At 37.9% G+C, this 21,875-nt stretch overlaps 1 protein-coding gene across 1 annotated transcript in view; it reads right to left on the bottom strand.

Moving 5' to 3' along the window:
- Positions 1–21,875, bottom strand: part of CUBN (cubilin) — a 306,947-nt gene that overhangs the window by 16,713 nt on the left and 268,359 nt on the right. Inside the window, exon 60 of the mRNA XM_062210514.1 lies at positions 8,394–8,602. Coding sequence (XP_062066498.1) covers positions 8,394–8,602 — 209 coding nt within the window. The remainder of the gene's footprint in view (positions 1–8,393; positions 8,603–21,875) is intronic.

Raw genomic sequence — 21,875 nt, forward strand, 5'->3', positions numbered from 1 at the left:
CAGGGCCCAAAGCACTTGGGCTATCCTCCACTGCCTTCCCAGGCCACAGAGAGCTGGACTGGAAGAGGAGCAACCAGGACAGAACCGGTGCCCCAACCAGGACTAGAACCCCGGCGCCGCAGGCGGAGGATTAGCCTAGTGAGCTGCGGCACTGGCCTCTCCTGTTCTTAAAATTTCAGCTGGAGATGCTATTCAAATGAAGTCTGACCAAGCTACTTCTCTGCTAAATATCTGTCTACCTGCTTCCAATGTACTCTCTATAAAAGCCAAAGCCACGACAAAAACCTTCAGGGCCTAATAGCATCTGCACTCCTCTTTAACCTTGACCTTTCTGGTTTCATCTCTTATTATCTTCACTTCGTTCACAATGCTCCTTTGAGCAAAAAAGGTGCACTCTGGTTCCTAGCTATTGAATTTGTTGTTCCCTTTGCCTAGAACCCTCTTCCCCTGGATAGCTACAGAGTTTGCTCTCTAACATTCTTTCAATTAGCAGAGTCAGGAACGTTTTCCCTTGCTTAAACTCTCCCAGAAGTTCCAATCTCTTTTCTTGCTGTATTACCTTCTACATACTATATATTTACTAGTTTATACTACTTATTTTATATTTAATTTATTTTATTGTCTTCCTCACTGAAGAGAATGCAAGTTCCATGGAAGCAAAGATTTTGCTATGTTCCTAGGTTTTAGAAGTGTCTGGCACAAACAGGGCACTCAATAAATATCTAATAAATGATTAGGTGCTCAGACCCCCCTTTTCCACCACCCACCTCTCTCAGTCTATTTTGCATTCCTACAATAGAATGTCACAGTTTTGGGGGGCCAGGAAGTTCAATATCAAGGTGTCAGCCTCTGGTGAGACCCCTGTTCCCCACAGCCTTGTGGGATGGCAAGAGGCATCACATGGTGAGGAGGGGAACGTGCTGGCTCACATCTCTCTTCTTACAAAGCCACTAATCCCATCACGGGTCCAAACCCAAATTACCTCCCAAAGACCCCACCTTCGTGTATCAACAATGTATGAATTGTAGGATTAAACACATGCATGAACCTGGGAGAAACAGCCAACCACAGCACCACCCTCTTAAAACTATTCTCCCCAAGTCTTTTTTATCTCAAGAAATGACTGAAGTCTAACATGCCAATCACTGATTCTCCTCTCCTTGCCTCTCCCTCTCTCTCCCTTCTTCTCTGTCTCTATTCTACTGTCATCCACTCTAGTCTTCCTCCCTAACATATCCCAGAAGGCTCCAGCTCCATTGCTACCCCTTCACCTTTCTCGTGGTGACATTGTCTACATGGATCTGATTACACAGGGCCCATCGTATTCTCCCCCAGCTGTGAGTGTTAGCAAATTAAAATGCAATGATGCACCTGTTCTGCCTGGAAGGCTCCAGCGGGTACACTTCACCAGTCATTACTATAGTGTGCAGACCCCACCTGGTCTGCTTGTGCCTGCTCTCAGGCTTCCCCCGCACTGCTTCCTTCAAGCCCTGCATCCTAGCAGGTGTCCCTGCCCAGGGCCTCTGCACTTGCCAGGGGCAGCTTTTCTCAGTTCTCCAGTGACTGACAGTTCCTTGTCATAGGAGCTCAACTCAAGTCGTCTCCTCAGAGAGGCCAACCCTATCCAATGTTGTCCTCCCCAAAGTCATTTGCTTTATTATTTTATCATCATTAAAATGTATCCTATTTATTGATACATTTGCCTTTTCTGGTCTCTCTCCCAAAAAGAATGTAAACCCTATGAATGGGAAGTCTTTGACCCTTTAACTGTGGTGTTACCAGCACCCAGAGCATTTCCATCCATCACAACCTTCAAACACCTGTTGAAATAGGAGGGGCTTGGATTTCTCTCAAACATATTACTAGAAAATTAATATTTCTTTCCATCTGAGGAGGCTTCATTGTATTTCCAAAATCTATGTCGGTGTAGCTTCAAACATTGAATTCATAACAGAACTGCAGTGTATCAGAGACCTCAGAATGACCCTAATCACAGACAATGTTTTAACACGCTAGATCTAGGTAAAACAGAAATGGTCAAAAACAGTCATTTCCAAAGAACAAATTTACCACTAGATGGCACCATGTTTCTTACTGAAACACGATCTTAGTACATTTACAGTCGGAAGAGACTCAGGGGATCTGAAATCTAACCCCTCATTTTACAGAGGAGTGCATTTGCCAAGATTGAAGTAATATACTCTCTCTGGTAAACACGTTAAAATTTCATTATAATCACTACTGTCCTTAGGATCACATTCATATTAGCAAGCATTTTTATTCTGTGCAACTATGAGCCAGATCTCTATGCTAAGTCCTATGCCTACAAGGTTGTATAAAAGCACTTTCTGAACTTTCAAAGTGCTCATGAAACAATGAAAGGAATCATCCATGAATTCTTAGCCAAGGGGATGTCAAAAAGCTCATGGAAACATGATGAGAAAAGACACATTTATTTGGTACAAGTAACTTTTAAAACCCATGCATAGTATTTTTATAGTACACATTTCCATAAACTTTTTGAAAGCCCCATATGTGTATTGGTGTACATACATATGAATACTGTATTTGTATGTCTATAGTACAGTAGTATACATATAGAAGTACACATGCAGATGTATACAATTATTCATATTTATGGTATGTATGTGAGTGATATATAAAATAGGAGAGAAAAGGGCTACAATAAAAGAATGGAAGTGTTTCCAGGCAACCCAGATGATGGAATCACAGACACTTGAGTTGGTCCATAAAAATGGAGACCTTCCAGACCTGCAGGCCTACAGACCTACAAAACAGAAAGAGCATGCCAGCCAGATGGACAGGAGGTAAAGGTCATACAGCACGAAATGCGTGGTGTGTGCCAACAACTCCCAGCTCTCTGGGAGAGAGAGAACAGAAGTTATAGAGCCCATTGGACACGGCTGTAAGAGACCATCTGCTTAATGTTATGGAGTTGAGACCCCATCCTTCAAGAGTTAGAGGAACTGATCTGGGTTGTGAACAGATAACTGCAAACATGAAGGAAGGTATGAGGGAGAAGACACTGCATGGGAGGAAACTACACACATGTGAGTCCCAGGTAGATGTTGCATTTGTTCATTGCCTGTCCCAATGAGATCTCACCCGAGTTGAGAAGGACAGCTGTACCCTTTGGAGAGCTGCCATAGGCTCCTTGACTCCTGTGCGGTCCTAATAAAGATCTTCTTCATCTGATCTTCCATTGTCTGCTAACACTAAATCTACACCATGGACTTTTGTGGAGTTGTTCTGCATGTCCAAGGTGGTGCCTTGTACAAGGTATAATCATATATACAGACAGACTAGGATAGACTATAGGATAAATAGGCTATAAAGGTAGAATTTTATATATAATATAAATAAAAATATAATATTTACATATAAAAATAAGTATATAAAATATAAAAGTAATATTAATATTTATATAATATAGATGTAGGAATATATGAACATATTTATATAAAATAAATGCATATGTAATACATAAATATTGAGATACATAGATATATTAATAGAAATATAATATATAAATATTTATACACATAAATATATGAATATAGACTAGGATATAATATAGAATAAATAGGATATAAATGGATAGTACTCTATAAAATATATAATATAAATATAAATTATAATATAATATAAACGGTGCTCTCAGGACTGGAACAATCCTATGCAGCCACATTGGGAGACTATGTTTCATGGGAATCCTGCTTTAGGGCTGGAATTTGCATTGTGTCCTAAGTCTTTAAAATACAGATAAGTGCTAAGAAGAATTTTGTGTTTTCTTAACTTTTAAAACTCTAGCAGAAAATGTGTACTGTTCAGCTATAAAAAAAATGAATAAAACCTTGTCATTTGCAGCAAGATGGATGACACTGGAAGACATCATGGTAAGTGAATAAGCCAGACCCAGAAAAACAAACATCACATGTTCTTTCTCATATGTGGAATCTAGAAAAACTCATTACTAGAACCTGGGAAGGATGAGTGAGATACGAAGGGGTCGGCCAACAGGTACCAAATCAGAGTTAGATAGCAGTGGAATGACACAGTGGAATGACTATGGTTCACGACAACCTCTTGTATGCTTTCCAAGCAAATAGAAGAGAGGAGCTCCGAGGCTCCAATTTCAAAGAAGTTACAAAGAGAGGAAAATCTTAATTACCCTGTTTTGATCAGCATACACTGTATACATGTACTGAAATGCGATGCTATACAGGATAAATATGCACAATTGCTGTTAATAAAATCTTTTTAATGTTTTAAAAATTTAAAAAGATACTGTAAGAAAATTTTAAAAGTAACTCTTTAATAGTATTAGAATCTAAAGATCCTGAAGGAATTATGTAAGGGTCATCAATTTGAGACGTTAAAGAAACAAGAGGAATAACATTTTGGATTTTAATTTCTATGAATTTTTAATCAACAAAATCAATAGACTTTACATTGGATTTTAATCATTTTCTAATTTAGCTTATGGGGCTGTCACTGTAGTGTAGCAGGTAAAGCCGTTGCCGCCTGCAGTGCCAGCATCCCATATGGATGCTGTTCAAGACCTGGCTGCTCCACTTCCAGTCCAGCTCTCTACTATGGCCCGGGAAAGCAGTAGAAGATGGCCCAAGGCTTTGGGCCCCTACACCCGCGTGGGAGACCCATAAGCTCCTGACTCCTGGCTTTGGAATGGCGTAGTCCGGCCATTGGGGTCAACTGGGGAGTGAACCAATGGATGGAAGACCTCTCTCTCTGTTTCTCTCTCTCTGTCTCTTCTTCTCTCTGTGTAACTCTGGCTTTCAAATAAATAAGTAAATCTCAAAAAAAAAAAAAATTTTAACTTAGTACTTTAGGTGTAATATCCTTAGGTCTTTATCTTTTAAAATTATTTTTATTAAAAATTATTTTTATGTATTTTCATTTTATATGAAAGGCAGAGAGACAGGGACAGAGAGATCTTCCATCCCATTGAGTCATTTCCCAGATGTCCACAACAGCCATAGCCAAGCCAGGAGGAAACCAGGAGCCCAGAACCCCAGCTAGATATCCCATGTGATAGGCAGAGACACAATTACATGAGCCTTATTCTGATGACTCCCAGGGTATCATCAGCAGAAGCTGGATTGAAAGCAGAGAGCCAAGGGTCAAACCAGACACTCCAAATTGGGATGCAGGTGTCCCAAGCCACGTCTCAACTGCTGAGCCAAATGTCTGCCCCAGGAGTTTATCTTTTAAAATTTTCCTGGGAACTTTGATAAGATTTTTATATTTTTATTTTTTATTTGACAGGTAGAGTTACAGACAGTCAGAGAGAGAGACAGAGAGAAAGGTCTTCCTTCCGTTGGTTCACTCCACAATGGCCGCCATGGCTGGTGCTGCACCGATCTGAAGCCAGGTGCCAGGTGCCCCCTCCTGGTCTCCCATGCGGGTGCAGGGGCCCAAACACCTGGGCCATCCTCCACTGCCTTCCTGGGCCACAGCAGAGAGCTGGACTGGAAGAGGAGCAACTGGGACTAGAACCCGGCGCCCATATGGGATGCTGGTGCCACAGGTGGAGGATTACCAAGTGAGCCACAGCGCCGGGCCCCAGATTTTTATATTTTCGCTTGGAATGTCTCTATGTTGTATCCTAGAGTATCTGTCTGCATGAATTCTTTGATCTTATTGCAGAACCTCTGATAGGGTTTGCTGAACAACAGTTAGAGCATAATTTGGTGTGGGAAGGAGATGGGGGCTGAACTCTGACTCATTTCAAAACATGAGACTAATCTCAGTGGTCTCAGGAAGAGACACAAAGAGGCGATACTTAGAATCAGCTCTGCAAGTACAGGGACTTTCACCGTAGCATTGTTTTTAAGCCTTGATACTCTTTGACAGTGCTTGGAGCAATATGGGGAAAGAAGAAGGTACTCAAGAGAACACTTACTAAATGAGAACTGAATGAATAAGTGAATGAATGAAGGGACTACCTCAGAAAGATAGGAATCTGATGTCTACGAGTGCTGATCCTCTTCCTGAAGGTGGACAGTCCCTCTTTTCCCAGTTGCTAACTACAGCATGAATGGTTTAATCCAGTGGGTTAAGAGAGGTTCTTAGTGAGGTTATCACCACCCTCTAGGGGTGTTTTACTCAAATATGGTGTTTGGGGGACACCACAATAATTTGGAGGATATAACTGGTATTTGTAATAATTCATACACAAATTGATATATTTTTAATATCTTAAGAAGAGATAATTCCATAGCTTCCATGTATATTAGATTTACTCAAAGGGAAAGGAGTAAATTTGTTTTAAGTTATAAATAAGGTACAATGCTGAACATGCTAAAATGTGTTATTTTTGTCCTAAAAACAGCTTTACATAATTACCATTATTTAATGTTTTAATAGATGAAGGGATGAGAAATCAGGCAGATTAGGAAATTTATCCAGCAGCAAAATTCAATGTGAGTACACAAAGTGTCTGTCTGTAAAAGCACACCATTTTGTAAAAGCAGGGTTCTTGCACAGTCTTAAGTATCAGCATTAGGGCTGCTCTGGCCATTTTGGTCTCACTCTAGAAAAGAATTCAACCTGAATTGACATTCCTTGTTATCTCTCATCTTTCATGAACTCCCTTTAATCTGGCTTCCATCTCAGTACTTTATTAAAATGGTTGTCATCCAAAGGAATGAATTTGTTTTTCAACTTGAACTTTCTTGACTTCTAATTTGTAATTTAATAGCACTGACCACACAACTTTTGTAAAAGTAGCTTCCTCCTTGACTTCAGTGATACTACACTCCTCCAATCTTCCCAGCTTTGTCAAGACTCTGCGGTGAGTGAGAGCACAGCTCTCTTGGTCCCTGCTGCCTCCCTGTGAGAGGGCTTGCTTCCCCCTGACTTCAGTAATACTCTTTGACATTTCCTCCCTCTTCGTGGTGCTGTCTTCTTACTGGGCCACACTTCCATGGTCCATTTTCTGCCTACTTTTATCTCATTTGTCTTGTGATCACAAAAATTTTGCTAATCTCTTAGAAAATCATGGTGTCCTATTATTATTGACATTTTTTCTGGTCTCCTAAACTTAGTGCTTGTCATAGTAAAAATACAAGTATATAATTTTGTACTCAAATGTGAATCCCATCTACGATATTTCTTTATTTTCATTTTAAACCCAATTTCTTTACAATTTAAGACAATCCTAGAGCTTAAAATTTTTTCTTGCACACATCTTGTCACATCTACAATGGCTACCCTGCCTGATTCTAGGGTCTGCTCATCTGAAAAGGACCTCTTCCTGGAGCTCTTTGTGTCTTCTCCCTCCAATCCACCCTGAGCAGATTCCTGATTACTCTTCCTTAAATTCTGTTCTCAGTAATTGAAAAACATTCAATCACTTCTTAATTTCAGCTGAATAAAATTTAAATTCATTAGTTTGACTTCAAGATCCTTTGGAATCCAAGTATTTCTCTACTTATTTCTCACTGCTCTTTAGCAATATCCTGCTTTATGTCAACTTCTTCACTCTTTCAATAATATGCGCATTCCAACTTCTACATCCTTTTTAATGTTCATCTTGACTAGAATTCTCTCCTGACTTAAATTGATCCTCATTCTATGAAATTTTCCTTTTTCACATCAAATTATCATTAATTTTCCTCACTTTTAAACTTCCACACTGCTTCAAGTTTAATGCAAGTATCTAACACATTAGTTACCATTAAATGTTTACCCTGGACTTTTTATTGCCAATTTGCATGTGTCAACCCTTAATTTTTCAATCAGACTTGAGTTCCTCACAGGCACAAATCTTGCCATACTTATTTTTTCCCTGACAGTGCAGTAGTAAATATTTACTGATGACACTTAAAATTTATAATCTGAATTAATATAGATAGATATAATCATTTAATATTAAAGAATCATAAAAAATTGAACAGACAAGTTCCTTGGTTTACATCTAATAGGACTTCAGAACTAGATATCTTCATATCTAAAGGTAATAGAAGAAATAAATCTAAAAGTTAAGAAACAAATAAGTTATTATTTTCATAACATTGTTATTTATTTTAGAGTTTTTCCAAGGTCCTTTGAGTAGCCCTTTCCACACAAGCATCTTCCCAAAGATAATCTCTTGACAGTTCACCAGTGAAGATGGAATAAGTCTTAGAGCTAATGTTAGTAGCCACCCCCAAACTTTTGAGTCATATGTAGTAGAGATTAACTTGATAAGAGGATATAGCATCTACAATATTGAAAGCTGCATTATTGAAGAATAGGTCATTGTAAAAAGCAGCAGCACTAAGAATCTTCAAAACTTCCTATCTGATATGCACTGGAATATTTTATAATAAAATCTGTGATTAGTAGATTCTGTTAGGAAACAGACTTACCTTTACATAGTCATAAACACATCCTTGTCTAGGAGATGCTGCCTCCAAAACAAATGTATTGAAGGTTAATTTAATTAGTTTGTTTGCAGGTGCAGTTATGAACCATATGCAGTTTAAAAACTTGTCATATCTTCCATTGGAATCGGAATCAGGAGAGGCAAATGTATTATTGGCACCTGTTAGGTAACCACCACATCCTTGCTGCGGCCCTGCATTAAAACAGACATATCACTATGCAGAACAAATAAACCAGACATTAAACTTTATATGGAGGGCTTCAAAAAAGAGCATAGTTTCTATTGCTGTCCCACTTTTACAAGCATCATCAGATCCTTCATTGAGCTTCTGTGGGCTTATGCAGGTGCTACTTCTACTTGCCTCAGTTCCCTCAAGATATCCTGCTCCCGTCACCAACCCTTAAGTTGCTTCCTTCTCACTTACATATACTTATTTAGAAAGGTCAGTAATCACAGTTGGTTCTCAGTGGGTTCATGGAACTGTTGTGATTTGCTGAATGTTTTACCAATCTTGAAAAAACCAGTTTTATACAAAATCAAGCATTTTGCATAATAACACTGGTAGAAAATAGGAATGTGCTTTGTTTTTATGTTTTGCTTTTATGAGCACTATCAGACTGAAAACTGATTTATGAAGAATTTATCTCACACACCCAGAAAATTGATTACCAACCATTTTTAAAGTTAAATAATGTGATAGGAAGGGTTAGGAGACATTTAATACTATTTGATTCCATTTGATTCACAGTCTATATTTGATTTTTTCTATTCCAAAAAAATGAGGGGGGGAGCACCAATGAAGAACTTTATTGGAGAAAGATTGCCTACTACACAGTAAAAACTGTGTAATTAAAAATAAAAATACCAGAGATAAAGCATGTTCTCAAGATGACTAAATGATCTACTATAAAAAATATAGGACAGGCTGGTGCCACAGCTCAATAGGCTAATCCTCTGCCTGAGGCACCGGCACCCCAGGTTCTAGTCCCGGCTAGGCGCCAGATTCTGTTCCGGTTGCTCCTCTTCCAGTCCAGCTCTCTGCTGTGGCCCGGGAAGGCAGTGGAAGATGGTCCAAGTGCTTGGTCCCTGCACCCACATGGGAGACCAGAAAGAAGCACCTGGCTCTTGGCTTCGGATCGCGCAGAGTGCCGGCCATAGCGGCCATTTGGGGAGTGAACCAACGGAAGGAAGACCTTTCTCTCTGTCTCTCTCTCTCACTGTCTAATTCTGCCTGTCAAAAAAAAAAACATATAGGACAAAATCCTCAAAACACAGGATTTAGGTTTTTTTAATACTCCATGGCCTAAGCAGATGCCTCAGAAATGATATAGGAAGAATATAAAAAAGAAAATCTTACGAACAATTCTGAAAGAAACAGTGAGGATGAATTAAGCTCAAAATAGTCCCGGTTGGAATAGAGATTAAATAAGTCTGCAGAGCAATGTTCATAAAGCTTATATGAACACAAATATGGGTCATTACAAAAGCTAAACTGCACTGCCTATAGCTTTCCATTTATCTGTCTCATTCTAATTATTTATCTGCCAACAGTGAAAGGATTTCTTCATGATTAGGAGGTACAAAGGTTTTTATACTGAGATCTTAGCAGGAAATGCAAACCATAGCAACTCTTATCAACTATCCCTACAAATCCAATGAATAAGAAATATACAAAGTGGCTTTTATTATAGCTGACTTATTGAATAGGTGAGAATGTCCTATCCATAACTCCTAAGTTAGGCAGAACTATAGAGTGTTTGCACAGTCAGAAGTTCCCTGGAGTCAAAATGCTTCCAAAGGCCCAGTTCCTGATATACCCACAAATAGCATCTAGTACAAAATTATTCTGAAACCCAAGCAATGCACAGAGCTGTACTACATATTCCAATTATTCTGATCATATCAAACAGGCCTGCAACCTAAAGTTGGACTCTGAACAGCCTTTATTCCAGTGTTGACTGACTGCTACTTAAGGAAACCATTTGAGCTTACTGGCATGTTCATCAGGAAGGAACAATTACTTAGGGCATTAATGGAATGATAAAGTTACTTATTAAATATTGTTTTAATATTCAAGGAAGTATATTTACTCTTGAAGTGGGAAAAGATGACTGGTAGTTCATTAGTAGTAATGAATACATAATGATGACACAATTTAGGGAGAAAGAGCTTTCATGAAAAAGGCAAGAAAAGTCTTGTAATTTGTACAGGAAGGGAGAGATTTTCAGTGTATGAGGACATAGGATAGTCCAAAGAAGAGGTGACATTTGATCTGATTTTGAAGGATAAATAGAGAAAGATCATGTAGAAATTGATTTAGGATTGGCAACTCCAGGCTGACCAAAGGATAAATGACAAGAATTTACTTCACATGAAAAGGAAAGCATAAATATTTTTTGAGAAAACAATATTTATATGATGGAGAAGAGGGAAACAGGATAGGCTCCATGGATAGTCTCAAATCTACATTCTATAGTTTTAGTTTTTATTTTATGGATAATGGTGAGACTACTTGATCAGAAGAGTAGTAGTATCAGGATACACTTTAATCTGAAAATCTATCTGACAATAGCACTTTATATATGAGAGTATGGGATTGAAGGAGGTGAGGTCAGTTGAAAGAATATGGCCACGCTATGGGCTGAAGGTAGCAAGGGGTAGTGAGTAGGCAGAGGTTTGTGTACATGGAAAATGGTGCTGCTAGGGCTTTATTCTATTAATATATTAGGTTCAAAAACTAAATGTTATGTAAAACAGATTCAAGCTATACATTTGATCACTTTTTAAAAAATAATTGTTGCTAACAAGTTAGTAAAGCAGAATAAAAATTGTATTTGGGCACAGCAAATACCATTACACATACTTATTATTCAGCATTACTACTACTATTGCTGCTGCTACTAACTACTACTATTTTTAGTAATATTGTTAGTAGTAATAATACCACTACTAACAATAATTCCATAAGACAAACACACTCTCATTCTATGGAGCCTCAGAACAAGAATTCTTAAATTTTTGGCATGTGCTGTTATAGACCGAATAGCAGATTGGTTGATTCTTAATTCTTCAATATTCTCTTTAATGTGTACTACAATGGACCGAACACATTTTTCCATTTACTTGATGGTAGACTTGGTTGCAAAATTTGCTTTAGACAATTAGTAATAGTAATCATGATGTAGGTAGAGGTCTTAAAAGAGCATCTTTTTTTGTTTTTATTTATTTTTTTTAATCAGGCTTTTTGTACTTCTGGAATCTACTAAGAGATCATGCCTCCAGTAACTGCTGGTCCACAGAGAAAGTAGACACACATGGATCAGAACTGATCTAAGCCTGAACTCTAGGTGTGCAACCTGGAACACAGATAGGTGGGTCAGCCTGCAGATCCATAAGTGATAAAAATAAATGCTTTCTTTATAATCCACTGATTCTAGGATGATTTATTATACAGCATTACTGTAGTAACAGCACATAAATATACACACAAATAGCTTGAGTTATCCAATTGTAATAGAGCACATTGCTACACTTGTAAAACAGACACACAATAAAGACAATGGAGAACTAACATCATTATCACATAATCTTGCCCAAAATAGTCAAATAATTGAAGTGAATATAATATATAATATGATATGATTGAATAGGTATTTGAGTGGTATAGGAAATAGCACTCACTCTAATTTCCCCACTTGAGTCTTTAAACATAGCATAGTTGTTCCATGCTTCTACTCCTCCTATGACAAAATGGCATTGTAAGCCTGTATGTCTTTGAGAAAAGAAGAGTTCTTTCCCAGAAAGTGCTATTTCCACAATACTATTTCTGTATATCAATGTTAGCAGGATATAATGGAAATGTAATATTTTGTGGTTATGAAAAAGAATCCCATACATAAGAAAATAACATATATTTACTGTATCGGTATTTTGAAATTACCATTTTTTCCTGGTGTAAGACATCTTAACCTTAGCATGTTCAGCACTGTAAATCCATCAACTGCCTCATTACTGCACGTTTTTTGGCTATCCAAACTTTCATTCATCAGCATCTGCTTTATCAGTCAGGCTGTGTCAGAGCCACTGTGGAATGACACAGTCTGTGTCTGAAGACAAAGACCACACTAACCTTCTTCCTTAACTTACAAACAGCTCATAGAAAAGACTTATGCCTTTAGAGAAAGCAAATGATTTGGCTGAAGAAATATTGGAAGCATAATCCCATGGAACTCAGAGGGATCGGAGTTCAAGACTTAACTTAATTAAAAGTCAGTAACTGAATCCTAAACTATTTCTCTCCAATGATTACATTTCAGAGTGCAGCTGAAGCCAGGACCAATCTGATAAAGGGAGAAATGGTTATATTATCTAAGAGAAAACATCTTGAAGACTAGTTGAGTTAGATACACTTTTTTTTTTTTTTATTTTTAGGGTCATTTTGAGAAATGGCATTTCTGTGGCTGACATTCCACGTGGCTGACATTTCCTTGAGCCCCTCTGGATGGTATCCTTGTCTTCTCTGGACAACCACAGCCTCAATGGTGGATGGCAAGCTCCACTTACAGATAAAGATCCGCCTGACTGTATGCATTTTCCTGTTTCCCAAGGAGCCATTTGAGGCTGTAGGCTGTGGCTGGAGGAGACTGCAGGAAAGCACAGTAGGGTAACACAGACATACTTAAAGCTGGTGCTTCAGGAAACGGGAGTGCATTAAGATAACTTCATTGCAGCCACCCTGGGATGCAGGACTAGACCTTCTTTTTTTTTTTTTTTATTTTTGACAGGCAGAGTGGACAATGAGAGAGAGAGAGACAGAGAGAAAGGTCTTCCTTTGCCGTTGGTTCACCCTCTAATGGCCGCCGCGGTAGCGCGCTGCGGCCGGCGCACCGCGCTGTTCCGATGGCAGGAGCCAGGTGCTTCTCCTGGTCTCCCATGGGGTGCAGGGCCCAAGCACTTGGGCCATCCTCCACTGCACTCCCTGGCCACAGCAGAGAGCTGGCCTGGAAGAGGGGCAACCGGGACAGGATCGGTGCCCCGACCGGGACTAGAACCCGGTGTGCCGGCGCCGCAAGGCGGAGGATTAGCCTGTTGAGCCACGGCGCCGGCTTAGACCTTCTTTTTTCTGAATAGAGCTTGCTGTGATTTTCAAAGCTGCAGTATAGGCCGGCGCCGCGGATCAACAGGCTAATCCTTCGCCTTGCGGCGCCGGCACACCAGGTTCTAGTCCCAGTTGGGGCACCGATCCTGTCCCGGTTGCCCCTCTTCCAGGCCAGCTCTCTGCTGTGGCCAGGGAGTGCAGTGGAGGATGGCCCAAGTTCTTGGGCCCTGCACCCCATGGGAGACCAGGAGAAGCACCTGGCTCCTGCCATCGGAACAGCCCGGTGCGCCGGCCGCAGCGCGCCTACCGCGGCGGCCATTGGAGGGTGAACCAACAGCAAAAGGAAGACCTTTCTCTCTGTCTCCCTCTACTGTCCACTCTGCCTGTCAAAAAAAAAAAAAAAAAAAAAAAAAAAAAAAAAGCTGCAGTATATGCCTGCAAAGCAATGAATTCCCTAAAAAAGTCAACTGGGTTTGAGATGAACCTGTTTTCTCTTTCTCTGAAAATAAATTATATGTATTGTCCCATTCCCTAACCCCAAACATATATAATATTTTAAGTATAATATTTATGTTATACAAGAAAATTATTTTTGTAACTTGGGCATTTGTTTTTGTTGTATTTGTTTTAAGCAACTTCTCTCAATTTGATTCACTTTCAATATCCCAACTTGAGACTCACCTTAATTTAACTTAAATGTGCATTTAGTGTGCTAATGTTTGAGAAGCATAATATTAAAGCAGTAAAAAAAAGGTAATTCACTAAAAGAAAGATAATTTAGCAGCTAATTAATACCTATGGTCAGAAAAAGAGCAAATAACATATAGATGGTCTCCAACTTAAAATAATTCACTTTACAATGTTTTCACTTTATAATAGTGTGAAAGTTATATCAGTTCAGTAGAAAATCCACTTTGATATTGAATTTTGACCTATTCCTGGGCTAGTGATATGCAGGACAACACTTTCTAGTGATGTCATACCATAGTAGCTCTCAGTAGTTCTCAGTCAGTCACATAATCATGAGGGTGAACCATTCACACTTTGCAGTGTTCTACTTTGCTAAGTTAGGATGTCTGGTAGATTATCACTATTAAATGCCTTTTTGTATTAGGTTATTTTCAGCTTGTGATAGGCTTCCTGCCTGGTAACCACATCATAAGACCAGGAGCATCTGTACAAAAGATTTAGGAGGAGGAAATTTTATCATTATCTTTTAATTTATTTTGCAGTAAGATATCATTAAAATAACCTATGAATACATAATTAGTCCTGAGAAATGTCACTAGAATTTTTTCTTTCTAACTTTAAAATTTTTGAAAATAATTTATTAAGCAATTATAATATCACAGTGTCAACTGGCACATAAAATCAATGTGACAAAATCCAACACACATTCATGATGAAGACTCTGAGCCGGCTAGGAATAGAAGAGGAATTTTTCAGCTTGATAAAGAGCATCTACAGAGACCTGAGAGCAACACAGTTAATGATGAAAAACAAAATGCCTTCTTCCTACCAGGAATGAGGTAAGGACATTTATTTCCCACTACTCTGAGTAAGCACAGTATTAGAATTCTTGCTAATAATATGTAAGAAAAATAGTATGTAACCTGTACAGAAAATAAAACTGCTACTGTTGCAGATTACATTAGTTTCTGTGAAAATGCCAAGGAATCTACAGAAATAATCTTAGACCCAAGAAGTGAGTTCAACAAGAACTTAGGACACAAGAACAATCAACAAAAATTAATCACATATCTAAATCCTAACAATGAACATGTGAAAATCAAAATTTAAAATTACAATACCATTTATAATCATTCTAAAGAAAATGAAATTCCTAGGTACATACTTAGTGAAAATATACAGAACCTACGTGCTGAAAATTAAAAATGGTGAAAGCAATCAAAGAAGACCTAAATAAATAGAGAGGTATGCATGTTCACAGACTAGAAAACTCAACACAGTAATGATGTCAATTCTTCCCATTCCCAATTGATGCATAGAAAAACCCTAGCAAGGTTTTTGTGCAAACATTAAAAAATCCTTATTTTCAAATTTGTGTGGAAAGGCATAGGCTTTTAAATACCTAGCACTATTTGATGATGAAAAATAGAATGTGAAGAATCACTCCACCTGATACTAAGACTTACTACTTGACTATAGTAGGGATGAGTGTGATATTGGTTCAGAGTTAGACATATAGAGTGATGGATGAGATTAGGGAACCCAGAAAAAGATCCACACATATATGTCCAAATTTTTGTTGACAAAAGGGTCAATGCAATCCAATGGAGGAAGAACAGGTTTATCAGCAGGGCATTAGAACAACTTGACATACAAAGGCATAACATTTACTTGAAGTTAGAGCTCAAAGGCAAAAAAAATTAACTTGAAGTTAAGAGTTCAGATTTAAACAAAAATTAGTTCCAAATTGATATAGAAACAAATGAAAAGGTGTTTTAGGAGAAATCAGTAGGAATTCATTGGGATCTTGGGATAGAACAAGAATTCTTAGACTTGATAGGAGGAAAATGGATAAACTGGACTTCTTGAAAATTAAAAAAGAACTTGCTTTGTGAGGAACCCTGTTAAGTGGATGAAAGGTATGGACTGGGAAAAAATATTCACAAACCACATGGCTGACCAAATGACTATCACTGAGATTAAAGAATTCTCAGAACAGTGAAAAACAAGTAATTTTTATTAGAAAACAGAAAGAATATGATCAGACACTTCTCTAAAGGGCACATATTGATGACAAAATAATGCATGAAAATTGTTCATCATTAAAGAATGCAAATTAAAGCCAAAAGGAAGTGTTAATACACAACTATCAGAATGGCTAAAATAAAATTAAACAACAGCCTCAATAGTACAACTGGATGATCAGGGTGGGGTGGGGGTATTCTAAAGAAGGAAGAACAATGACTTTTTATCTAAAATAGTGGAAGCCAGCAGATAGTGGAACAGCCTCATAAAGTGCTGAATGAATTTAAATGCAGAACTAGAATTCCACATTCAGACAATACCCCACAACATTTAAATAAAAATAAAATCACTATGTTGTGCATATACCACTGTTTTAAAAATCATTTTTCAGACTGAATTTACAAAGATTTGCTAACTTCATGAGTGAGTTTATGAAGGAAAGGGTCCTGGCTGAACTCATTTATGCATCCCCCCCAAAAAAGCTCATTGCCTATACAGTAAGTAGTTGGTGAATATTGTCAAATGATGAAAGAATGAAGAGAAAATATAAGTGGTTCAAATTAGATCAATCTTTGCTTTCTTGTCTGTTGATATAGGAAATTCTTATAATTAAACATATTTCTTGATTTCAAAAGTTCTTGCTGTATTATAAACACATATTATGCATGTATGCATGTGTATATACATATATGATTGTTAATGTATATGTATGTACATACATGTGGTTTTTTAAAAAATGACTTGTCTTATGTACTAACCTGTTTAGAAAGCTAGTTCAGTTGACTCTCAAAGCATATTGCATTTTAAATAAAGAGCAGAACAATAGAAACTACATCAAAATATTTAAAACACTTATAAAGGTACAATTTAAAAACTGCATGTTTGCATTAACATGTAGTATTTGCACATTTTTAAGGCATACAATGCAACTTTTCAATACATACACTTAGGAACATACTTAGGAACAAAATGCTTTTTTTTAGCTAAAAATTTTGGAACAATATATTATGCTGGGTCTGCTACTTAAGACAATTTGATCTTTGAATATTGGTCTTCAAAATAAGAATGACTTTATTTACTCAGTATTGATGATCATAAGGTTTTTAATTATCCCATGTTGTGAAAATATTATGTTTTAAAAAATAGGATTAATAGTAATGTACTATTTAGTAGTCATAAAATAGACTGCAATATAAAAGATGTAGAATTTATAAAATCAGACCAAGTATCCAGTAGTTTTAAAATTATAATTCAAGAAAAAAATGGAATTATTTCATCCTTGTTACATCAATTTGGGCACTGTTGTATTGACATTTCAACTTTAATTATTCGGGGACTATTTTCCCATTTCTGCTCAAGACTTGCTAGGTTACTTGGAAAATCACTTAATTTCTTTGTGATTTAGTTCCTCAACTTTTAAACTGAGCTACACAATAAGCATGCCAATCCTAAAAAGAAAAGTCCAAATCTTTTCATTTTGTAAAAATCCTGTGGTAAGGAATTTTCATAAATTGGCGGCCATAATTTGGGGCTAGAGATTTTTTGTTATATAGAAGTTTATTATCCTTATATTGCAATATACATTATACTCCCAGTAACTGTACTAATTCTTTACCATTGTGCCATGCTAAGCCAACAAGACAGATGGACACTTGTCAACATCAGCAGAAAGATAATGGGATTTTACTACATATAAATATATGTAAAAGAAAAAGCTGGCAGTGTCAAATGAGAAAATGAAAGTGGAGAGTAGTTCTAACTTTAACAGTAAAGAAATCATGATTTGCCTCTGAGGAAACTCATCCCCAGCATTGCTCCATATTCTTGAGTACTTTTACCAATTGCCACAGTTGCAGGGTAGGCCGTTTATGGAAAACATGAATTTGGGAGGCAGCCAATCTGGTTCAAAGCCTGACTGTATCTTTCACAAACCTTTGACTGCAAACAAATAACTTAATCTCTTAAATTCTAATTTCCTCCTTTGTAAAATGGAGTAATTCTGTCTCCTGGCATGGTGTGAGGATTAGATGAAGTGATTTACATAAAGCAGCTCCCACAGCACTGAGTAGCAGTTCAGCTTGGGGACGGGCACTCATTACCATTATGCGCTGGGATTTTGTGACAAATCTTCACTTGCAAGCCAGCAGAATGCAGAGCTCACACACAAAGTTAACAGACTATTAGAATAAAGAGAATGACAGTCCCATAGACTTACACTGTTTCATTTCTAAATAATTCATTTGCAGCATAACCAAAGAATGTTTCAACATTTTTAATCCTGACCAGATATATTGTTCTTTTATGTTGCTGGGAACATTACACCAAAGCCAAGCCAATTGGAGTAAAGATGATCATCATAGGGAATTTTTGGTTACCAACATATTTTTTAAAGTTTTTGAGCTTTTTATTTAGTGAGAGGAATACATAGAAGAGTGAGGGCTTTATTTAGGGGAGAAGGAGAAGTCTAGAAGCTAAACTGTGGGTTACCAACATTTTAACTCAAACATTCAGTCATCTGAGCAAACTGGGTTGCATCTTGAGGACCAAGCTGTAGCTTAGGTTATGTGGACTAATAATTGCTTCCCAGCTCTTGTACTGTTGATTCAAAATGTTTCCTTATAATTTACCACAAACTCAGTTTCATCACTTAGCTTGGTTGCCACACTCTCATCTCGTTGTATTTTCCCAAGGACAATCCAACCCTTCAAGACCAGAGCAGCACTCGGTCACTCTGGGGAGAGGCACCAAGTCCGATGCTGTGATATGTTTATTAAAACCCTTTCCTTTCCTCTTGTTGATTTTGAATTTAACTCCAGTTTACTTGTGTTTGCAGGGTTTTGGCAAACTAAGCATTTGTTGGTTTCTTTATACCATTCCCATATTCTTACTCAGCAAAAAAATGCTTTTCAATAAAACCCACAAAGAATAACCTGGAGATAACCTTGGCTTTGGCAACATCACCCGGGGTAAGTTCTAATCACAGTGAGAGTTACAAGGCTTAAAAGGGAGGAAATAAGCTTAGTCTCATTTTCTTTAAATGGGTTTACTGTTTCAGCTCATCTCATTCTCAGGCTTCATAAGCAAGAGTAAATGACATTAAAAAAGCAGACAAAAAGATTCTTCTTTTCTTTCTAGTAATACCCCCATTATTGCTAAAGTGAGTAAGCAGTGATTTATCAAATTATTCAGGTTGCAATTTAATTATCTTACTGCACAGGACTTCCAAAATCATGTGGGCTGGCAGCTTACATCAGGCTGCTTAGAGGCGGCCAGACATACACATGTGCTTTTTATAACATTGGATGCTTTAGGGTTTATTCTTTTATTGTTTAGCTAAAGAATTTTAGAATGCCTCTCCAAGTTTCAACTTAACACAACTGTGCAATTACAAATAACTAGAAGCTGAAATCTGAATTTGACATGTTTGTTTGTTTTCTCTCTGAGTATTAACCATATTCTCCACTTTGGTGTACCCAGCTCTCTTCAGTTTTCTCTGTCTCCCTTTCCTTCTTTGCTCATCACCACTTCCAAGTCAACTACTTTTTAAACTCTCTCAATTTACTCCCACCACTGCCAGTAGTCTTCTTTCAGAATATTTCAGAAACATTTTTTAGATATTAAATTAATAGGTAAAAATGTAGAGACCAAAAACACATGACCTAAATACTGAGTCTGATCCAGTATTCCTAATTCTCTAAGGATGAAAGTGGCTCAATTTACCACCTTGTGTAATAGCTTAACTATATGAGCCATGATTGAATTTTAAAGACATGCATCAATATATAATACAATATAAGGTATATATTGTACCTCACATTAAAATATAATATTGATGTTGAAATTATTTATTCTCTTGTTCCTTAATTCACTCATATAGTCAATATGGATGGAGTAACAATTATGTAGAGAGGTCTTAGGATTTGGTTAGAATTTAATGCATGGAGTGTGTGTTGTGGCCTGGCAGGATAAGCTGCTGCTTGGGATGTCTACATCCCATATTGAAGTGCCTAGTTCAAGTCCTGGCCATTTTTCTTCTAATCCAGCTTCCTGCTAATGTGTCTTAGAGGAAGAAGATCATGGCTGAGATTCTTGTATCCCTGCCACACACATGAGAGACACAGATGGAGAACCAGGCTCCTGGCTTCTGCCTGGCCTAGCCCTGGGTGTGTGGGGATTTGGGAAGTGAACCAACAGACGGAAGATATTTCTCTCTCTCTGTCTCTGTCTGTCTCTGTCTCTGTCTCTTTCTGTTACTCTTTCAAATATATAAAAATATTTAAAAAAATAATTCAGTGCTTGATTTAAGTTATAAAATACACTTTAGGAGTTGATTGTTAGATGTCAGTGCAAAACAGATTAAAAAAAAGAACAAGGAGTCATTGTACTATGACATGCTCCTGATGAGAATGACGACCCTTGTCATCCATTCCCTCAGCCAATTCTTACCCTGGACAGAGTGAGTAGGGGTCCTAGAGCCTCACTGAATTTTTGGACCTCAATATTACTTTCTAACACAGTGTTTGACAGCTAAGGTACTTCACAGGAAAATTTCCACTTCATCCCTAAGTCATGTTTTAAAAGATAGAATATGGTAGTATTTCAAACTCATCTTTTCTCAGTGAATAAAAATTGCATTCAGAAAATGTTATCAGGCTTCTCTAAAGCCACCACCAGCAGGCAATAACACGTGAATCAACTTGACCATGATCACCTGATTCCTAGTTTGTATCCCATCTGGTCATATTTATACCTTTGTTGAGCTGTCATTCATTTTCTCTGTTTTAGACATGGGATTTGGCCTTTTTGCTTTTGTCTCATAGTAAAGATCTCTGAATCTGACTTTGGTGACACCTGACTCATTCTCCATATTAAGAATATGGAGGAAGAATGTGGAGGAAGACAATAGGTGGTGCTCATCCTCAGCAGGTGCACTGTGGGAAACAGGCCCTAGCAACTTTGAGTCATACTTCCAGCACTTAACAGCTGTAGCTGAGATGAACCTCTAGTTATGAAGGTTGCTTGTCTCTGATGTTGCTGTCTCTCCCAGGGACATAACTTTGTCTTTCTAAATGTCATCCTGTAGAAATCACTTCTCATTCTCTCCTGAGAAACTCAATGATTTATATGTCTGTCAAGTTGGGCTGGGCATTGGGCACAGTGGTTAAGAAAGAGGTTGCTTGGAATGCTCACATTCTATATTGGAGTGCCTCTTTTGAGTCTTGGCTCTGCGCCTGATTCTAGTTTCCTGTCAATATATACCCTGGGTGGCACCAGATGATGGCCAAAATATCTGGGTCCCTGCCACCCATGCAAGAGACTTGGGTTGCGTTTCTAGTACCTGGCATTCACTTTGCTCTGCTTTGAGTTGCTGTGGGCATTTCTGAGCATTTGTGGAGTGGATATGTGGATGAGAGACCTTTCTGTCTGTCTGTCTCTATCGGTCTTTCAGAAACATTAAATGTCTACAAACCTTATACATAACTTAGCCAAGTGCTGTTTTTTTGTGCAGAAGTTTTGCTGAGTATCATAGAATACACTTTTTTAGAAAAAATGAGGGGCCAGCGCCGTGGCTCACTTGGCTAATCCTCCACCTGTGGCGCCGTCATCCCATATGGGCACCGGGTTCTAGTCCCAGTTGCTCCTCTTCCAGTC

Source organism: Lepus europaeus, chromosome 14, assembly GCF_033115175.1.
Source record: "Lepus europaeus isolate LE1 chromosome 14, mLepTim1.pri, whole genome shotgun sequence".
Lineage (NCBI taxonomy): Eukaryota > Metazoa > Chordata > Mammalia > Lagomorpha > Leporidae > Lepus > Lepus europaeus.